The sequence below is a fragment of the Diabrotica virgifera genome, chromosome 8 (genome assembly GCF_917563875.1).
Source record: "Diabrotica virgifera virgifera chromosome 8, PGI_DIABVI_V3a".
Taxonomy (NCBI): domain Eukaryota; kingdom Metazoa; phylum Arthropoda; class Insecta; order Coleoptera; family Chrysomelidae; genus Diabrotica; species Diabrotica virgifera.
Genome location: NC_065450.1, coordinates 175,873,770 through 175,897,345, shown reverse-complemented (window position 1 = coordinate 175,897,345; position 23,576 = coordinate 175,873,770). Strand labels below are relative to the sequence as shown.

The following is a 23,576-nucleotide window of genomic DNA, read 5'->3' as shown; positions in this document are numbered from 1 at the left end:
ACTTTTCTCGAAATTCGGAATAATACACAATTGACAAGACAAGACAAATAACTTTATCACACACACTACACTAATTCAAAAAAGTACTTCAACTTCCTTTGTAACGGGCACAACTAGACCTGTCGCTCAGTTGTAAGTCCATATGTTGTAATAGAAATTTATGAGGGGCTTTTGAATTTTCAAAAACCACTTTTGTTAATGCGTAACCATAAATAAAAGTAGATATTTAACTCAACACAAGAACGTGTCAAGGAAGTTCGTGGAACTTTACGACTCGCAATTTCTCGGTACTAAACTATTTTAACACGTTAACTGCCTCATAGACGTTTATTTATTAATTTTTGGAGAAGTCAGAATAAGGTAAATATTTTTAAATTAAACGTACATAGAGGTATAGAAGAAGGGTTGGTGGTGAATAAGGGTTTTATCTATGGTGAGTGAATCCATACATAAAAATTATAAACATGTTTTTTTGTTTGTACAAAAGGATGTATCTATCTATAAATTTGGATTTGTTATCCAGTGATAACAATAACTCCAATAGTCTCTTAGATTATTGAAATGTGCCTTTAACACTAAGTACTTCGCTTAGAACCTAAGAACCTATATGGTAGCTCCAATGGTTTGTGGCTCTTCAGTTTCCGAGTCTGTTGCCACCGATGCCATGTTTTCTGTACCACATGAGGTTTATCAAGCATTAAACAATAATCTCCACACTGCCACTGTTTTTTGTGATTATGCCAAAGCTTTTGATTGTGTAAATCACGACATTTTGATAAAAAAACTAGATTTCTATGGAATTCGAGGTATTTCTTTGAACTGGTTTCAATCTTACTTGGAAAATAGGAAACAACTGGTTAGAGCAAATGATACAGACTCTAGTCTCAAAAATGTTGTATGTGGGGTACCGCAAGGTTCAGTATTGGGTCCTCTACTTTTCCTTATCTTTATTAATGACATCACTAGTTTAAAAATCGATGGAAAAGTTTTTCTTTTTGCTGACGATACCAGTATCACTTGGAGCAACTCAAATATCGCAACTCTTCATGCTACTATAACTTCTGATCTACTCACAATAAAATCCTGGTCAGATTCTAATTTACTCTCTTTTAACGTAGATAAAACAGTAGCATTACCCTATAAAGGAACTCTTCAACCCTTACCTCTTCATAACAGCCAGATCAGTATCGTTGATTCTGTAAAGTTTCTTGGTATTTTTTTAGATAGCAACCTTAAATGGTCCCTTCATATCGATGTGTTAAGCAAGAAACTATCCTCAGCTTGCTTTGCAATAAGATCTGTCTCTAAGGAAATGGATTTAGCCTCTTCCAAAATAACATACTTTTCATTGTTCGAGTCCCATCTTCGATATGGTCTGCCTTTTTGGGGTTTTGGTACAGCTGCCCAATCCGATGTTATTTTTAAATTGCAAAAAAGAGCAATCAGATATCTGTTTGGCCTCAGAAGAACAACACATTGCAGAAGCTACTTCAAAGATCACAGAATTCTAACATTACCTTCTTTATATATTTTAGAAACTGTTTGCTTAATTCGTAAACATCTACATGTTTTTCCAGAAAGACCTAGACATGACTATTCCACCAGAAATTCTACTTTTGACATCTATTTACCGATCCCGTCCAGTGAGTTAATAAAGAAATCTATATTATATTCTGCAAAAAAACTATACAAGCATCTCCCTCTACAACTTAAATCTGCAACATCTTTCCCCAAGTTCCGTAAAATGACTAAAGCCTATTTATCTGAAAGACCATATTATTCAATAGCAGAGTTTCTTAACCAATAACTAAGAAATTACAGTATTGTTATGTATAAGTAGAATCTTAATCTATATTTGAGTGTCATATGCAGCAGCATAACTTATTAAATAACTTATTAAATTTCTTATTAAATTTCTTAAGGTAGATTACGCAATTTGCAATTTTTTTTTAATTTTGCAATAGATTGTTACTGATTTTTATTTGACTTTATTATGTTGTATTTATATTGACGATTTGTATAATTTTAGTAAATTGTATTTGTTATTGTATTTGTTATTGTTTTTATTTATGATTCTTGTAAGCTTTGTCTATAAAATTGTTAAATTTTTTCAAGACAATAAAGCATATTTCTATTCTATTATATTCTATTCTATTCAGTGCTCACTATTATCTATCAGGATTAGTGCAAGATTGTTTGGGTGGTTTTTCAATTTCACCAAATAGCGGCTGCTGTATTCACTTACTATTTCCTTAACTGTGCCTACTTGGGATCGTCTCGGACTTCCCTGTTTGATATAAACCAAGAAGATGCATTTGTTATGGTCCGTAGTACTTTCGACTGAAAGCGTATAGTTGTACATGTACACTTGTTTATATGTTTATGAATATATGTTTCTGTTTATAAATATATCATAAACTGGACATATACATACATTAATGATACGCAATTTGGGTTTCGCAAAGGCCTGGGAACTCGTGAAGCTCTTTTTTCACTTAACATACTTATACAAAGGTGCCTGGACGTCAATCAAGATATATATGCGTGTTTTATTGACTATAATAAATTATTTGAGAAAGTACGACATTAACAATTAATGCATGTCCTGGAATCAAAGAACATAGACCACAAATGACCTCAGGATTATATCGAATTTATACTATAAGCATTGAGCAAAAGTACGTGTTAACGATCAGCTGTCAGAGGAAATTGAAATCAGAAGTGGAGTGAGACAGGGATGCATGTTGTCGCCAATTCTTTTTAATGCCTACTCGGAAGAGATCTTGAAGTAAGCTCTTGAGGGTGCAACAGCTGGAATAAAGGTAAACGGTGTTCCCATTAACAACATTAGATATGCGAATGACACTGTCATCTTAGCTGAAAATATTGGGGATTTTCAGAGGCTAGTGACCAGAATATCGGAGTTTGGACAAGAATACGGGTTAACAATAAATGTCAAGAAGATAAAGTTTATGAGAATATCGAAAACTCAAAGAAATAACGAAAATCTCTTCATAAACGGATCCAATATCGAACGAGTCGACCAATATGCATACCTTGGAACAATGATCAACTCCACAGGAGATTACTTACAGGAAATCAAAATCAGAATAGAAAAGGCTAGAGCAAATTTTAACAAAATGCGAAAAGTGCTCTGCACAAGAGATTTGAAGTTGGAGCTAAGAGTTACTTTGGCTAGGTGCTACGTTTTCTCGACTTTGCTTTATGGAATGGAAGCTTGGACCTTGAATGCTGCATCAATGAAAAAACTAGAATCATTCGAGCTGTTGGTGTACAGAAGAATTCTGAAAATATCGTGGACAGAACACGTCACAAACAAAGAGGTTCTGAGAAAGATGAATAAAGGGATGGAAATCCTAAATACCATCAAAATAAGAAAATTGGAATATCTCGGACATATGTCACGTGGAGAGAGATACAGCTTGCTTAAATTGTTTATGGAGGGAAATATTCAAGGAAAGAGAAGCATAGGGAGACGCAGAATATCATGGCTGCGCAACCTGAGAGAGTGGTAAGGATGTACATCAAATGAACTTTTCAGAGCAACCGTCTCTAAAATACGAATAGCTATGATGATTGCCGACCTCCGCAGCGGAGATGGTGGCATTTAAAGAAGATCGTAAAAACCCTCGAGTAATCTGTTTGCATCAATTAAGTGACAAAAACCCTCTAAACTCTAGATGACGTACCTTTGAATAACCCTGGATACCAGAGGTACTTCGGAGGTCAGTTCTGATTGCATATTCCATGTTCAGTGACCCCAAAAACCCCCCGAATAACAAAATCTGACCGTATACTGATTTTGACATGTTTATGCACTTTTGGATGCATTTTATACATTTTCAAATGCACTTATGCATTTCTAATTCCTACCCATTTTCCTATTGTAACCTTTTTCTTGAGTTCATGCTGAACACAACGCAAAAAGTCGCAAGTCTCTAGGTGCTCTATTTAAAAATCAATTTATTCTGGTGCTTTTAGTGATAAATGCCCTGGTCTAATTCTAATAAAACCAATGCAACGCATACAAAATTAAAGTTGTTGATCATTGAACATACTGTAAAAACATTATCATTTCCACATTTTTACGGTCAGTCTAGAAAGTATGAAAGTAATCAAGTGTAATGGTTGTAGATACAATAATCGTTACTCACTCTTCTGATACGATTGGTACGAAGTAACGAAGTAATCAGAGTAATCAAAGTAGATACTCGCTCTGTCGATACTCGATCTGATACGATTGGTATGAAGTAACGAAGTAATCAGAGTAATCAAAGTAAACGGAGTAATCAGAGTAATCACAGTATTCAAAGTATTCAACGATTGGTACGAAGTAACGAAGTAATCAGAGTAATCAAAGTAATCAGAGTAATCAAAGTAATCAGAGTAATCAGAGTAATCAAAGTAATCAGAGTAATCAAAGTAATTAGAGTAATCAAAGTAATCAGAGTAATCAGAGTAATCAAAGTAATCAGGGTAATCGAAATAATCAGAGTAATCAAAGTAATCAGAGTAATCAAAGTAATCAAAGTAATCAGAGTAATCAAAGTAATCAGAGTAATCAAAGTAATCAACGATTGGTACGAAGTAATCAGAGTAATCAAAGTAACGATTTGTTTCTCTGAATAGTAATCGTTACTTTCGGTATTCGCAAGTAACGAGTACTTTGTAACGAATAGTTACTTTTTCAACATCACTAATATACGGCAATGAAAGAGCTGATGCACTTGCCAAGAGAGCATCAGCTACAAAATACCTGGGTCCAGAGCCGGCCGTGGGAGTGCCAAAAAGCACCGTCCGCGAACGAAAAAAAGCCTGGATCCGAAGCCAACACAACTCACACTGGGAGAGTGTACCCGGTCAAACACATGGCAAGATGTATATCGGACGGACATGTGCTAGTAGAGCTGAGTTACTGCTGAAAACAAGCAGGAATCAGCTCAGAGTCATAACAGGTTTTCTCACTGGACATGCGCCAGTTAAGGGTCACCTGCATACAATGGGGCTGTTTCATGGAGACTTGAGCTGCAGACTCTGTAACAGAGAACCTGAAACAGTCAACCATATTTTGCATGACTGTGAGGCATTGGATCGGAGGCGGCAAACACTTTTCGGAGACATCGAAATGACTCCAAAATTATATGGCACCCACCCACTAGACCTGTACAAGCTGGTACAGGGTTCCAGAATTCTGGAATGGGTTTCATAAACAATGGAAGATGTACAATAAGCCAAGTGGCTGCAGTTCAACCGGTTCACAACAGACGGCTTCCAGGGAAAAAAAATATATATATATATATATATATATATATATATATATATATATATATACAAACAACTAGTTTATTAGGGTTGCAGTCAGAAGGTTGGCCAGGATGTTAAAGAAACACTCTTTTGACTTTTTGTCTAGCTTTCGGAATGGTTTTATTCCTTTTTCAAGACTCTGTAATATAGATAAAAAGAAATATGTAAATTTTTATAAAATATCACAATTCGTCAGTTCAACTTACTAGTCGTTGAGATTATTTAAAAGCTTTATGACCCTCAACAATACTAACACAAACATAGAATACAGAAAACAATGGACAAAATACATTCTAAAATTTGGTAAGGATGGTAAATTTTTATATTTATTCTATGACATCTTTTGATGGTGTGTTTTAACTCTGATACATAGAGAACAGAAAGAAAAAACAGTCAGATTAAAATGTAATTAGGTGTTTTTAATATTGTATTTATTTTCAAAAAACCAATAGGCCCATACTGGGTAATTTTTATTTTTAAATCTGTCTTAATGGTATGCAACCTGTTATGCACACAGATGTATTGTGTAGTGCATATGTATAAGAAATATTTATTTTATTTTTGATGTTTTTCCAGTAAGTAACAATAAATATTGCTCAGTTTATCTATGTCAGACTTTTTATTTATGCAAGACTTACTGGATTTTATCAAACACATTTCCAAGAAAACACGTTTTGAATGGTTTGTTTCTTTGGCCAAAATACATGAATCTTCGAAATTAAACTCATGTTTCAAAGTTAATGCATGTTCTGTAAGTGCACATGCATTTATTTTATTGGTTTTTATATCACTACGATGTGAGATCACCCTACTGTGGAAATTGCGAGATGTTTCCCCGATGTATACGTTGTTACAATTGGAACACGGTATGGAATAAACAACATTCGAAGACTCTTGTCTTGTGAAGGGATCCTTTGTTTTTGAGTATAACTTAGATACCGTTTTCACACGTTCTAAGTTATACTCAAAAACAAAGGATCCCTTCACAAGACAAGAGTCTTCGAATGTTGTTTATTCCATACCGTGTTCCAATTGTAACAACGTATACATCGGGGAAACATCTCGCAATTTCCACAGTAGGGTGATCTCACATCGTAGTGATATAAAAACCAATAAAATAAATGCATGTGCACTTACAGAACATGCATTAACTTTGAAACATGAGTTTAATTTCGAAGATTCATGTATTTTGGCCAAAGAAACAAACCATTCAAAACGTGTTTTCTTGGAAATGTGTTTGATAAAATCCAGTAAGTCTTGCATAAATAAAAAGTCTGACATAGATAAACTGAGCAATATTTATTGTTACTTACTGGAAAAACATCAAAAATAAAATAAATATTTCTTATACATATGCACTACACAATACATCTGTGTGCATAACAGGTTGCATACCATTAAGACAGATTTAAAAATAAAAATTACCCAGTATGGGCCTATTGGTTTTTTGAAAATAAATACAATATTAAAAACACCTAATTACATTTTAATCTGACTGTTTTTTCTTTCTGTTCTCTATGTATCAGAGTTAAAACACACCATCAAAAGATGTCATAGAATAAATATAAAAATTTACCATCCTTACCAAATTTTAGAATGTATTTTGTCCATTGTTTTCTGTATTCTATGTTTGTGTTAGTATTGTTGAGGGTCATAAAGCTTTTAAATAATCTCAACGACTAGTAAGTTGAACTGACGAATTGTGATATTTTATAAAAATTTACATATTTCTTTTTATCTATATTACAGAGTCTTGAAAAAGGAATAAAACCATTCCGAAAGCTAGACAAAAAGTCAAAAGAGTGTTTCTTTAACATCCTGGCCAACCTTCTGACTGCAACCCTAATAAACTAGTTGTTTGTTTATATCGACAGTCACTAATATCCAGTATTTCTTATATATATATATATATATATATATATATTGCTTATACTATTTCGGTGACTTTAAAACGTTACTTCTGGTTGCAACTCTAAAACCGGAACTCCGATGTCAAATTTCTCATCTTTAACACCATCCTTGGATTATAAGCTTTCAATCGACACCTCATTTTTGTCATTCTATCTGTATAAATAACGGAGGAGTTATATTCGTTGACGGACGGACAGACAGTCATGAAACCGTACGTATATATTTGTTCTTGTCTTGCTAAGGCGCGTCGAATAATATATCGCTTGTCCTATTCCGGTGACATTAAAACAGTACTTCCGGTGACATTTCTAAAACCAGAAGCCCTAGGTCAAATTTCTCACCTTTAGTACCATCCTTGGATTATAAGCTTTGAATCGACATCTCATTTGTCATTCTACCTGGTATAATGACGGAGGAGTGTTGTTTACGGACGGACGTGGATAATTCAACGTTTTCACATTTTTTTAAAATAGGGTGAAAACAATAATGCACAAGAGTTTCAGATGAAACCAATAAACAAGGAAAACCACAAATATTAGAAGATATAAATAAAAAAAAAGGCTTCCAGAAAAAAAAAAATAGAATAAATGTCATAAATGTGTATTATCACGGACTTACCTTTTTTCCTATCATTTGTTACGCACTGAAAAATGATCATGAAAAGGACAATACCGCTTCACAAGTTACTTTGCTTATTTAATCTTTATACGATCTGTAAGTTTCATCGGTTCAAAGTGCTTATTTTTGAAAAGGCTGTAGTTAAAATGGCTTGAACGAGTCAGTAATCCCGAGTGTTTGCAAACTTTGAACAGCCATAGCATAACCAATTTTTGTCTAACAGGAAAACAAAAAATTTAAAATATCCAGAAAAGCAAAACGTACATTTCATTACTCTTTGAGATTTTTGGTATTTCTAATAATTTTTAAGTATTTATTTATAAATTTAAGTATAAATTTATTTAAGTATAAATTTTTAATTAAAATCTTTAAAAATTTTCTTTAAAACCAATTTTTTTCAAAAATACGCACGTTGAATCAATGAAACTTACAGATCATATAAACACAATATAAATAAAGCAACTTGTGAAGCGGATTTTTTTTGCCAAATCAAAAGGGACCAAATGTATTTTGAGCGTAACTTGCTTACATTTGATGCTAGAATCTTTTTTTATAAAAATAGAAATAAAGCCTTTTAAACTCTTTAAAAAAGTTGTAATGAGTTTTTTCCAAAAAGTGCTTCATTTTTTGGTTATTTCACGTTGAAATATATTTATTTGAAATTTGGCGAATATGAACCCATTTTTCTTTAGCTATAACTCTGCTTATACTAGGTCTAGAGACTTCATGTATACACCATTTTTTTTTCACTTTTTTACAAGCTATATAATTTTTGCTAAGAATAGTTTTTTCGATAAAATACTTACTTTTTGAATTATTTGCGAAAAATTGTCTAAAAACGTGTTTGTTTTGTTAAAAAATGAACATATTATTATTCACTCGCAAATAACTCGAAAAATATTGACTTGTGAAAAAACTGTATAGAATAAAAGTTGCTTAGAATTAGTCAGTTTATCGAATTCCGAACTTATTTTGGACATATATTTTTTCACCCCCGAGAAGGGGTGAAACTCGCCCCCGGGGCAAAAGCACTCATCGGTACAATATCACTTTTTTTCTTTGACATGTTGGCTATACGTATGCCAAATTTCATGTCACTCCAAACGGTTCTTTAAAATTTACAGCAAAAACCGTCAAATAATGTACTACCTGGGTGCTTATGCCTTTTCTGAAACCGCTTTGTGATTCCTCTAGTGTGCTGTCAATTTTTCCGATTATCCGTTCTTCCAAGAAGATTATTAATAATATATAAAATATCAATAATTGTAATTTAATCCTATATAAATACAATATCTAACCAGTATCGTGAAATGACCCAATCTTAACAGACATAATCGTTTTTTATATTATAAAAAATATGTATAAACAATTTTTTATTTAGAAAAATGTAGGCTTCAAATTACATAAAAAAATTAGGTCATTCGCTTTTATCAAATAGGAACTCTTATTTTCAGATTATCACTTTTTTAATTGTTGTTATAAAAATAGAACCAAATAAAAAATATCAATTCGGTGCTTTGAACTGGTTTTAACAATATTTTAAACACTTTTTATAAACATCGAAATTTTTGATGTGGAAATTAGATGTTTGTAAACTTACTATAATATTTTGTATATTTTATTTATTGTTTATAGTTACAGGAATTTCACCTTTGTATAACTATAAACAATAATAATTATTAAGATATAGTCAGTTAATGAATTACCCATGAAGGAGCTTTGAATTTAACAAATACTTTCTAAATAGTTTTTACATCTTCCTCATGTGAAGTATTTCAACATATTGTAAGATTTCCGACCTCGACCTTAGTTGAACAAACATACAATCAACCAATTTTTGGCGTCTTTAATCATAAGCCACACATTAGAAACAAAGTAATAGTTTTTTTTAGAAATTACTGTCTAATATTTGTCTAACATTTATACATTTTTAATTGCCCATGTGTGGACATAACTATTGAAATAGTTAACCTTCCGTTTACCGAAAAAAATATGTGCATTACTTAGCATTGGGATCCATTGGACCCTTATAAATTTATAAAAAGCGCTTGATAAAGTATAAAATATATTTACATTAGACCGAGCTGTATCGTCGCCCCCGCTAGCGAAATTATTCCGATTCGATTTTTTGCACAAACTTACTTAAAAAGAGGCCTTTATAACATATCCACAGGGTGCCGTGGTCGAAAAATTGTACAATTTTTTTTAAACAAATTCACAAAAATACTTTTTTCATTTCGAACAATTTTGTTTAGATAATTTGGGTCATTATGAATAAAAAAGGTCTCTTGTCATTTTTTTTTTCTAAAATTGATTGTTGTCGAGTTATATGCGATTAAAAATTTGAAAAATGCTAAAATGGCCATTTTCAAGGCTTAATGACTCGATTAAAAATTATTATGAAATTCAAAAAGTGACCAAATCAAGTTTCAAACCCCTTCTTCAAGGTCCTGAAGAGATTTTTGTCATTATTTTATTACAAAGCTGTTATTTTTAATTATTAACAATTAGCGCTTTAGTGCAGGATGTATCGTCGCCCCCCGATTATACCGATTCGATTTTTTTGCACAGACTTACTCAAAAAGAGGTCCTATATAGCATATCCACAGGGTGCCGGGCGGTGCCGTGGTCGAAAAATTGTTTAAACAATTTTTTTAAACAAATTCACAAAAATAATTTTTTCACTTCGAACAATTTTTTTTTAGATAATTTAGGACATTCTGAGCAAAAAAAGGTCTCTTGTGATTTTTCTCTAAAATTGATTTTTGTCGAGTTATACGCGATTTAAAATTTGAAAAATGCCAAAAATGGCCATAACCCGACAACAATCAATTTGAGAGAAAAATCACAAAATACCTTTTTTGTTCAGAATAGCCCACATTATCTAAAAAAATCGTTCGCAATAAAAAATTATTTTTGTGAATTTGTTAAAAAAATATGTTTAAACAATTTTTCGACCACGGCACCGCCCGGCACCCTGTGGATGTGTTATAAGGACCTCTTTTTGAGTAAGTTTGTGCAAAAAAATCTAATCGAAATAGTTTCGCTAACGGGGGCGACGATACAGTTGAACTGTAGCGCTAATTGCTAATAATTAAAAATAACAGCTTTGTAATAAAAGAATGACAAAAATCTCTTCAGGACCTTGAAGAAGGGGTTTGAAACTTGATTTGGTCCCTTTTTGAATTTCATAATAATAATTTTTAATCGAAATGACCTTGAAAATGCCTATTTTCGCATTTTTCAAATTTTTAATCGCATATAACATCGCACAACAATAAATTTTAAAGAAAAATGACAAGAGACTTTTTTTGTTCAGACTGACCCAAATTATCTAAAAACATATTCATCGAAATGAAAAAATTATTTTTGTGAATTTGTTTAAAAATAAAAAGAATGTGTATTTAAATGTATTTAAAAGGTCATTTGTACTTATTTTATTTAAAAATCAAACTAACTTTTTTATCTACCACTTTCAAAAAAGAAAAATATCTTCAAAAATTATATAATAATATACTTACAATCATAAAATCTATAAAAAAAAAATAAAAAAATAATAACTTGCTTGGGGCTTGAACCCACTTCACGTCTACCGCGCCGTACGAAAGTTGACGCCATTTCAAACTGCACCAAACTCTCGTATACGTCATGTGGGAATATACACAAACTAAACATTTACACCATAAATTTATATGAAATTAATAAAATTATTAGTTTGATTTTTGTCGAAATAAAATACAACAAAATATAGAGTAAGAAAACGATATATGAGATGAAAATTTGTAGAAAGTTTGTTCGTAATCAGATTATGTAAATTAAAGCATTGCCTACTAATAGGTAACTACATTATTTTGTTAACATTTTCCAAATAGATAAGTATTGAAACTATTAGGTATTTCCAACTGAAACATTTAGAATTACGTACCTGCGGCTTTTCAAAACTATTTAAAAAGTCACTATAATTATAAATTTGATTTTATTTCTGTCCACACATAAATAAAAACTAATATTATACAATATTTTTGTTTACCGATAACCTCCATATTGAACAATTATTGACAGATCATTTCAAAATTTCAACACCCAATCAGAGCCCGTATAACAACTAATACCATACTGTCGGTGTGCGCATGCGCGGGGATCAATCAAATTTTACCCTCAATCGATTCGCCGCTAAAGAAGAATATCTTCAAAAATTGTTTAAACAATTTTTCGACCACGGCACCGCCCGGCACCCTGTGGATATGTTATAAGGACCTCTTTTTGAGTAAGTTTGTGCAAAAAAATCTAATCGGAATAATTTCGCTAGCGGGGGCGACGATACAGCCCGGTCTACCTTGTGACTAACTAAAAACAACTAATATGTGAAAAAATTAACTATAAGAATGTTTGTCACAAATAAATATATCATAGTTTACACACTTCAATCTTGTTTTTCTGTCCTCTTTATATGTATACATATTACACCTGGATTTTTTTCTTGTGTGATGTCATTTTCGTCTTCATAACCACCCAGTTTCTTTCCAGAGTAAATAATAAAATTTCTCAATGTGACGATAGGCCCATTCAAGACACTGACGTCGGTCATGTAGAAAACAATTATAGGTCATCGTCGTATCATCCGTTTCCGACGCTTACTTCTCTATCCTTTCTGTTTCTCTAGTTTTTTTTCCTTCATAAACATGTAATTTCCATGCGTAAGATGTTACAGCGTCGCAAATAGCCCAAAGTTCGATTCCATATTTAACTGGTTTACTTGAAATAGGTATATTGGTTAAAAGCAAATCTTCCTCGAAATGGAATGAGTTATTCATCATCTGTCATAGGCCAGTTGGGAACATACGCATCGTGCAAAAATAAGAATTCCACAATTCACAGCATTCCTCAATTCAAAACATTCTTTTATCTACTCTATGTCATATTATGTATAAGTTTTTAGTTTGTGAAAACTGTCATTATAGATAGCAGTACGTGAAGGGTTTAAAAAGTGTGCGTGAAGTAACAATGTATTTTAAATGGGATTTACGTTTTCGCACTGTTTTTGACACACTTTCATATAATCAAATATCCTTAACTTTCGCGTTGTCATGGTGATGACATAATGAGCAATAAATTACAACAAAAATTTTGACAGTTTTGTGGTTTGAAAGAAATTAGAATTTTTAAATGTCAAAGTTCTAAAAATTGTAGAATAGAAATAAATTCCAGTGACGAAGAGTTACAGTTTTTTTATTTATTTATCGTAGATAAAATATTGTATGAAACTGTGCGTGAAGTACTTTTTGCGAACTTACGCGATATGTATAGCACTCGCTCCGTTGTCGCTCGTGCTCTAAACATCGCGTACGTTCGCAAAAAGCATACTTCACGAACTGTTTCATAAATAACTAAACTGCGCGTAATAGAAAACGGGCACCCTAAAAAATGGATCATTTTTGATGTCGCGTATCTCCTAAACCTGTTGTCCGATTTAAGTGATTTTTGAATATGTTATAGCCCTATTCTTTGTCAATATCCCTGTAATAATATTTTTGCTAAACAAGTAAATTTCCATTGTATACCGGGTGTACGAATCAAACTGTGTTATTTTCTCAAAGTTCGCAACACCCTGTCGAATATTCTAGCATTTATAAAATACTGAAATTAAAACCCAACTATAGCCTCAGGTTTTCTTAACATTCTGTTTTTTGATTCATTCGCTTATGTTGGATAATACAAAAGTTATGTACTTTAACAACTAGGCATGCTCTTTATCAGTACATGGTGTTTCTAAAGAAGTACGACAAACTTTAAGGGGTAATTCTGCATGAAAACATAATGACCGTTTGCTGTATAAACATATGTCCACAAATGCTTCGTTTCCGACATACAGGATGTTCAATTTTTTCTTACAAACTGACGATTTATTTATTGCCCTAAAACCGGTTGAGATATGCAAATGAAATTTGGTGGGTTTTAAGACGTAGTTATTGAACATTTTTTGACATACAATTACTAATTTTTTATTCACCATTGGCGTGCATACGAATAATATGATCGGTCATATTACCCGTATGCGCTCCAATGGTGAATATAAAATTCTTAGTTGCATGTCAAAAAATGCGCAATGACCATCTCTTAAAACTAGGGCTTCCAATCCCGCAGCCTGAGTTCAATCTCGGTATTTGCGGGACTACGAATTTTCAATCCCGCGGGATCTCGGTATTTGCGGGATCCCGCATATTGAAAATACTCATATTTATATAAGGCAAATAAAACAATAAATTAATCAACTAACTCCACATTTATTTAAGTATTACGTGATATTACTATTAGTATGAGATAAAAACTGTTTTTTCTTCGCAAAAAACAGTAACAAATACTGGAAAAACAAAAAATCTATTTTCAAAAAATACACCGACAAAATTTTAAAAATCAACCAAAAACATCCATTTTTAACTGAAAATTAATATAGTTTACTAATTTAGCTGCTATATTACTTAGCTATAAGTTACTATTATTTAGCTCAAGCTTTCAGTTGAAAATGTTTGCAAAGGAAACACAACATATTGGATGGTATGAATAAAAACGGAGTATAAACTCCAAGTACGCTTTCATGGGCATGAGCATAAAGTATAAGTTTATACTACATTTTATATGAATAAAAATATGTTGATGTGATGAGTTTCTACTCACCGTACATAAGAGTAGATACTACCGCGTGGAGTATGCACTCCAAAATTTGGAGTATAAATTACATCTTTATTTTTATTCATACGAGCCAATATCTAAATCTAAACTGTCATCTGCCAAACTCCTGCGTATTTTAGACACAATATAGCCAGCAGCAGAAAATGCCCTTTCGGCTTCCACACGTCGACGGTATTCCTTTTTAGACTTTATATGTAAATGTAAGATATTTTCCCATTGACTCCCGAGATTCATAGAGTTATTTCTATTTTAATAATGGACTTAAGTGTATTAGCTCGAGATGGCGACGGGCAAAGTAAATACATTACATGCTGACGATATAGTTAACTCTAACTCCTGTTGCAATGTAAGATCAAGATCGGAACCCGATGATGGAACCTCTACATTGTTTCTCACGTGTTTCTTACTTGATGAACTTTTCGGTGGGAGATGAACAGTTTCTACGTAACTACGAGGCTTTTGGAGATAAATCAGTAGTGCAGTCACATTTCTACGTCGTTCTAAAATACGGCGCAGACAGTTTTTTGATAATTTTGAGCGTAGCTATAGGAGTAATGTACGCTTTTTTCAGTCCCGCAAATCCCGCGGATCCCGCACCTGTAATCCGCATCACGCGGGATTGGAAAATGACGCGGGATCCCGCCATACCGAGATCTCGGTATTGCGGGATTGGAAGCCCTACTTAAAACCTACCAAATTTCATTTGCATATCTCAACCGGTTTAAAAACAATAAATAAATCATCAGTTTGTAAGAAAAAATTTAACATCCCGTATCTCGGAAACGAAGCATTTGCGGATATGATTTTATCAAGCAAACTGTCATTATTTTTTAATGCAGAATTACCCCTTAAAGTTTGTCGAACTTATTTAGTCCCTAAAACCCATTAGACTTATAACACCCTGTACTGATGAAGAACATGGCTAGTTGTTAAAGTACATAACTTTTGTATTATCCAACATAAGCGAATGAATCAAAAAACAGAATCTTAAGAAAACCTGAGGCTATAGTTGGGTTTTAATTTCAGTATTTTATAAGTTCTAGAATATTCCACAGGGTGTTGCGAACTTTGAGAAAAAAACACAGTTTGATTCGGGCACCCGATATACAATGAACATTTACCTGTTTAGCAAAAATTTTATTACAGGGATATTGACAAAGAATAAGGCTATAACATATTCAAAAAACCACTTAAATCGGACAACAGGTTTAGGAGATACGCGACATCAAAAATGACCCATTTTTTAGGGTGCCCGTTTTCTATGACGCGCAGTGTATTTTGGTAAAAAAATATAAAACTAAAATTTTATTACAAACTGATTTTTTATTGAAAGTTTTGCTATATTCTGAATTCCCGTGTATTGTCAATGTAGGTATATATTATTTTGTTATAGTTTGAGGAAGTACAGCTGACAGAAATAATTCGCAGCAACATTACAATGGCTCGTTACGATTCCCCCACTCCGGTACAGAAGTACGCGATACCGATAATCATATCGAAGAGAGACGTTATGGCGTGTGCACAGACCGGATCCGGCAAGACGGCCGCTTTCCTGGTACCCATTTTGAATCAGATGTTCGAAAATGGCCCGCCAAACATACAACAAGGAAGAAGTAGACGCAAGCAGTTCCCTCTAGGATTGGTCCTTGCACCGACGAGAGAATTGGCTACGCAAATTTATGACGAAAGCAAGAAATTTTCTTATAGATCAAGAGTTCGACCATGTGTAGTGTGAGTATATGTTTTTTTACTAGATTATAATTCTATATTTAAAACAGGTTAGTCATGATTGTAAGCCATTGTTTGGATGACAATTATTAGGCCAGAAAATGAAGCATTTTGGCTCGCAATTTTTTCGTCCAGAATGGATTTACTTGAAATTTTCACAGAAGGTAGGGAATAGCCCAAGGATCACTTTCTATATCATGCCTCTGTACGCTAAAACCTTGAGGGTAGTTGCCACCCCATCTCCGGGGTGGGAATTTTTCATTACATTTTAACCACTTTTTGATGGAAAAAGTAATTCTAAGGAAAAAATGTTCTTTACGTTTTCTTCGTAAAACTAATATTTTTCGAGTTATTCGCGGTTGAAAGTAACAGTTTTTCGACAAAAAATCAGACTTTTTTAAGGGGTTTTTTGAGAATAACTCGAAAAATATGTATTTAATCAAAAAAACTGTAGATGTCAAAATTGTATCTTTTACAAACACAAACAAAATCTTTATTTTATAATTTTTCTACGATTAATACAAACCCAGATACGGCATACTAAACGTTAGCTTTTTTCGTCAAATGCATAATTTGAAATATTCAAAGCCAAATAACGGGAAAGCTGTGCATTTTCGAGGAAAGCTTACAGAATCAGATCTTTGAAAAAAAAAAGAAAAATTTCATAAATCATAAAAATTGAGTGACTTGATCAAAATAAGGTCGGTACCTACTTTTTTCTACGAAAAAATCAGTGACAACAACCCCCTAACTACCCTCCTAATTAAAATTGATCTTCACCCTTCTGTAATTCTGTTTATATATGTATTGTCAATACACCCAAGAAGTTTGACCTATTTAAAAGGCCTAATTTTAGGAATATTGGAGTTTAAAGATAAATTGATTTTTTGCAATTTTTTGCTATTTACGAGGACACCCCCTTATTCGAGCTCTTTAGAGGACACCCCCTTATTCGAGCTCTTTAAACTGACCCCACTTAAAAACTAAGGGACCTTACCAGTGGCGGCTCGTGACATCTGCTATAGGGTGTGCTGCATGAACCACGGCCAATATAAAATAATAGAAATAGAATAACATACGAAAACAAAAACAATAAAATTAGCTTTAATACTAATTAATAGTAACTAATAACGACATGCTATAAAAATCTGATTAACTTACATTTATTGCATTTTTCTAAATTGGAAATTAATACGCCGGTCCTTTTTTGTCGCAAACTTTTCGATTACTTTATCGTTAAAGTTCGGTATTGAAGCGATGAACTTTTTTTCTATCGAGAGTGTGGAAAGGGCTGTTAATCTGTCTTCGCGCATTGAATTTCTTAAAAATGTTTTGATCCGTTTTAAAGTTGAAAAACTACGTTCAGCTTCTGCTGTGGTCATTGGCGTAGTCACCAGAATTTGTATCAACTTTTTGGTTTCTGTTAATGTGTCCTCTAAATTATTAGAAATTATAAATTTTAGTAAAGGCACTGCACCTTTTAATGTTCTACACTCGATATTGGAATACAAAACTGACAGTTCTGTTCGCAAACGGTTTTTATCAAAGAAGTTATAAGCTGTACAAGTTAAATCCAATTCATTTTCAGGAAACTTATTATTATATTTTTCGAAATGTTCTGAAGATAAAAGTGTTGCGGCAACTAGATGATTTGTATATGCAAACCGTTCTTTTGCATTGTTTATAATAACATCACAAACTTCTAGACAGGCAATACGGTGATCCTGTTGGCTGTTATTTGGGCGTTTCCTTTTTTGGACACTAGGCGCCGCATTTAAATTTGAAGCTTGATGTATGATAGGGTCTATTTTATTTCGGACATTGTTAATACTTTGCTCAAAAACATGTATAGCTTTCTGTGCTTCGGTTGGGTCCATGTTCTTTTTTTGAAGATTATTGTACAAAACGTCAACATGTGGCATAATATAATGAAAAACAGTCAGCCAGAAAGTAAAATTTTGATCTTCCAGAATACGTCTAAGTCCTCTTGCTTCCTTGGAAGTAATAGCATTTGACTCTTCTTCTAGTTGCTCCATACACTCAATAATAAAGTCTCTATATTCGTAAACGACATTTACTGTACGAATATTGAAATTCCAGCGTGTAGGGATTGAACGAGGAATATTTTTTCCAACTATTTGATTTAAGACAGCTATTCTTTGAGGTGAATGACTAAAAAATCCAGGTATATCATGTAAATCTCCAAAAAATACGCGTACTTGGGAATTAATAGAACATGCTCTTGACATTATTAGATTCAATTGATGGGCGTAACAGTGCACAAAATGAGCAGTTTCATATTTTCTCTTAATTATTGTTTGCACTCCGCCATGTATCCCACTCATAACAGCTGCTCCGTCATAACTTTGTGCAATGAGCTTATTTTTGTTATTCTTTAATATTGGGTCTAAAACATTCAAAATTGTGTTAGCTAAGGTTTCAGCATCATGTTTTTCTGGAAGCAAAAAAGTCCAAAACCTTTCAACTGGAGCACCGTTTTTTACATAACGAAAAACAATGACCATTTGAAATTTCATAGAAACATCCGTTGTCTATCAGCTATCACTGCTAAAAATGGGGCTTCATTGATTTCGTTTAAAATCTCCTCAGCGTATACTTCTAGCATGCAATCCAAAATATCATTTTGTATTGTTTTTGAGGTACCTTTGAAAATTGTCGCATTTGTAAGGTGTTCACTAAGTGTTTTATCAAGTTCAGCAGAAAAATTCACTAAACCACGAAAAATTCCAGGGTTATCTGATGTTTCAGATTCATCGTGTCCTCGTAAGGCGAGCTCAAAAGCCCCACAGAATTTTATACAGTCAATTATTTTTGACAAAACATACCTGTTTTTCGTCACCTCTTCATTGTGTTTTTGTATATTTATCCAATAAGCAGAGTCAAGTTGGGCCTGTATATTAAGTTTCCCAAATAATGCAAATCGCATTTCATTGTTCATATGAGTTTGCGTGTTTTCATGCTTCTTTATTTTTTCACTTAAATGCACTAGATCCCGCACTCCTGTCTCGCGCCACAATTTTTCCTCTTTATCTGCGCCGAATAATGCACACGGAAAACAGAAAAAAGCATTTTTTTCGGAACATCCACAAATCCACTGATTTCGTAGATACATGTCTTTATTAAATTTACGCGTATATGTTTTTCCACGGCTTTTACCGGACACTTCAATATTAAGATCAGGCATAGGACGGCCACGTTCTTTTATAATCAACTGTTGTTGATAGTGAAGTTTTTGAAATTTATTTACACCTAATTTAAATTGAAACTCCATTGTTTTAAACACGCTCGAACAAAACAAATTAAACAAAATTGTAACCTAAGAATTTCTAAACACGGCACAGATGCAACGGTCACGAATAACTGTCGTGAATTGCAGCTCGCAAACACATTTCCGAGGCCGTTAATCAGCCGATTGCCGAAGCACATCGGCTAAGATCGCCGTTTGCCTAATAAATGCATTTTACCGCTGCCAGTGTTTCGGTTGTTATCGACGCGGCTTCACTGGAGCAGCAAATACGTAAAAAGATTGCTTCACTGGAGCACCAAATACGTAAAAAAATTATACGGTTTCACTAGAGGAGTAAATACGTAAAAAAAATAATATTAATCATCGTTGTTGGTGAATTATTATTAACAGTTGATGTTTAATATGATAATATGGCAGATTTGAAATAAAACTATATTAATTATTCTTTAATAATTAAGATTTGCTATGGTTGTTTGGTAGTTCTGCAGCTCAGCAGCACATAAAGAAAAGCCGCCACTGGACCTTACTGAATTTAATCCCCTAAAAACCCTACAAAATCATTTTCGAAAAATTCGAATAGCCCGCTTGGGAGTGTATTAATAGAGTATTTTCAATGTTATAATATGTTCCACTTTCTCCATTCAAATCGAAATAAATGTTTTTGTGCGCAATTCTACTTTTTTGTATAGAGCTATTAAATTACTTATAAAAATTGCAATGTTTTTAAGGGTAATTTTTAAGGGTTGAAATATTATATTATATCCTAAAGCAGTGTTTCCCAAAGTGTGGGTCGCGACCCCCTGGGGGGTGGCAGTGAGGTACTAGGGGGGTCGCAGTGAGGTACTAGGGGGGTCGCCGGAAATTTCCAAAATAAGACAAAAACACTACTTTGTTAAATCATGTATTTTTATTTTAATAAAGCCGTAAATAAAAATTAACAATTAATTGTCAAACGAAACATAAAACTAAATATTAAAAGTCCTTAAAAAGTCCTTAAAAGTAAAAGAAAAAAATAAAGTCAAATATTACAATGTTAATGAGACCCATGCGTCTGTTTTTTTTTGAAACTATTCTTTCAAATCTAGGCTGTGTATTTGAGACACACACAATTATATTGTTTTCAAGTACGAGACGATTTCTCACTTTTGTTTTAATGGCAGTCATAGACGAGAAACTTAACTCACATAAATATGATGTTACAAATGGAACCAAACATTTTACAGCTTCATTCGCCAACTGAGGGTATTCCTGCATCTTTTTGGTCCAAAATTCGTCCGGGTTCTGGGAAAAAAATTGGAGCTTCAACATTCCATCACTTGATATTTCAATAAGTTGTTCTTTCATGTTTATTGGTATTTCAGCATGTTGAAAGGAATCGGCTAAAAACGGATTCAGTATCCATCTGCAACTGTCGTAACTGTTTTGAATTTCTTCGGGGAAATAATCACAGAGCTGTTGTTTTAAATTAAGCAAAGTAACTTGCATGCCTGCATAAACTTGTTCAAAATTTGTAGCACTGTAACATACATTTTCTATAATTTCCTGAACGCACTGGAATGAATCGAGCTGCTTTTTGCCAAGTGAAGTTGACCATAAATCGATTTTTCTTATAAACCCCTTAATTTTATCTGTGGCTGTAATTATATTAATGTCGCGACTTTGCAAATTACTGTTCAAAATATTTAATTGTTCGAATATATCAGCAAGGAAACCTAGTTTCAAAAGCCAAATAGGATCGGAAAATTGATTTTCATATGGGGACTTCTCATCTTTCAAATACATTAAAAGCTCTGCTCTTAAGTCAAATACTCTTTTTAAGACGTTGCCCCTTGAAAGCCACCTTACTTCGGTGTGATAAAGAAGATTTTGAAATATAGCACCCATGTCTTCGCAGATTTTTCGAAAAATACGGGTCTGTAAAGCTTTTCCTTTAATGGAATTTACAACTTTAATGATGGATTTCATAACACAGTCCATTTCAGGAGGTAAAGCTTTTGACGCCAGAGCTTCTCGATGTAAAAAACAATGTCTCCATGTGGCATTAGGCATTATTTCTTGTAATCTGACGACAAGACCAGATTGATGTCCTGTCATAGCTTTAGCGCCATCTGTGCATATAACAATACATTTTCCCCAGTCAATAACATATTTACTTGTGCGTTTCACAAAACTGTCGAATAAACATTTTCCAGTGGTATTGGTCTCCAATGGGGAACAAAATAAAATATCTTCTTGAATGCCATTATTTGTATCATATCTTACAAACGTAATAAATTGGGCACAGTTAGATATATCCGTAGATTCGTCCATTTGAAGAGAGAAGTACGTGCATTTATTAAGATTTTCCACAACTTGCGCTTGAATATCTTCTGCCATATCACTAATTCTTTTTTGGATAGTATTATTTGACAGAGGTATTGTTTTTAACTTTGCAGACTCTTTTTCACCAATCATTATATGTACCATTTCAACAGCTGCTGGCAAAATCAGATTTTCAGCAATTGTGTGCGGATTACTAGTTTTGGCAACGCGATAAGCAACTTTATAACTTGCTAATAATGCTTTTTCGTTAGTAGTGGTTGCCAATTGAAAAGTATCTTGCTGTTTGTGAAGGACGTTCAGCTTTCTTTCAAAGAATTCTACGGGTTTGTCTTTTTTATCTGGATGTTTGCTATTTAAATGTCGAAGTAACTTTGATGGCTTCATGCTTTCGTTTGACAATACTTCTCCACAAATAACACATTGTGGTTTATTGGAAATAATGGTAAAACCGTATTTAAGATATTCATCACTGTAAAGTCTTTTTTCTTTTTATTACTGCCACTTTCAGACGTAGATGGTTCTGCACTTCTTTTTAAAAACTTATCCATAATTTGTAATTTATCGTAGACTTAAATACGTAAACGGGAATACGTAAGTCGCAAAATATTTACTCATTACTTAATACCGCTGCATTCGCCACAACGTGTTGTTTCGAACTGAGGTCTCATTGCACATCGCCGCTTATATAAAACCAAAACGAGGCTACGAGAACGTTCCAGAGTGCCATCTAGTAGCGAAGTAAGGAGTAGAGCCTTCGCGAATATCATGGAAAAGTATTGCGATGTAGACTCAAAGATGTCGCGGTGTACAATGTGCAGTCGACTTTTTATTATTTATTTTTATTGTAAATGCTAGTCTGGCAGAAGTACTACTAGTGTACTAGTGGGACAGATCGCAATTATTAAAATAATTGTTGAATTTTTTAAATGTATTTAGTTTGAATTTAAACAATTTAAACAGTAAAGTAAAATAAAATTTGAGAACCCATCAGTTGTAAATTAGGCACGCTATTTTTGTCGCTATTTTGGTTTGGGTGATGAGTAGAGGGTCGTGAACAATTTTTTTAACAAAAAGGGGTCGCGTTTTAGATAAGTTTGGGAAACACTGTTCTAAAGCATAAAACGATCATTATTTTACCAATCAAAATCAAATTTTACCCATATTAAGGTTTACAATGTTTTTATATAATTTTTGACAATAAGGGGTAGTTTACACCCCTAAAAATAATCAGCGCCCTTGAGCATGATAATAATATAGAACACAAACCATACATACTTATAGACGTTTCACGACCATGTTAATCTTTTGGATCGAATTAACGCCATCTCTTGATTGGAATGGGAACTAAATTGACAAATTTTAGTTACGTGGGAATTTCAAATTATAAATTTTGCGGGATTTTTGATGAAATTTCGCAGGAAATTAAAACAACAGAAAGACAATTCAATGTTTTACTGAAAACTTCAAATATTCCAATTTGTTTTGAAAATGCTAAACACTACTGCCATGTGTCACGTGAAAGCACTGATGTAATATTGAGTTGAATGAAAATTTTTGAAAGAATCTTGTAGGATAATTGTTTAGATAAATACCTTATAATCTTTTACAAACTTCCAAAAATATATAGGCCCGAAATGTTGATGACACACTTGTCTATTGGAATAAACTGTTTCAGGATCTATGCTTTTTTTAAATCTGGAGAAACACAACACGG

The 23,576-nt window shown here is 33.1% G+C and overlaps 1 protein-coding gene across 1 annotated transcript in view; it reads left to right on the top strand.

Annotated features, from left to right (window-relative positions):
- Nucleotides 1-23,576, top strand: part of LOC126890515 (ATP-dependent RNA helicase DDX3X-like) — a 117,553-nt gene that overhangs the window by 58,094 nt on the left and 35,883 nt on the right. The window contains exon 4 of the mRNA XM_050659512.1: nt 15,938-16,275. Coding sequence (XP_050515469.1) covers nt 15,938-16,275 — 338 coding nt within the window. The remainder of the gene's footprint in view (nt 1-15,937; nt 16,276-23,576) is intronic.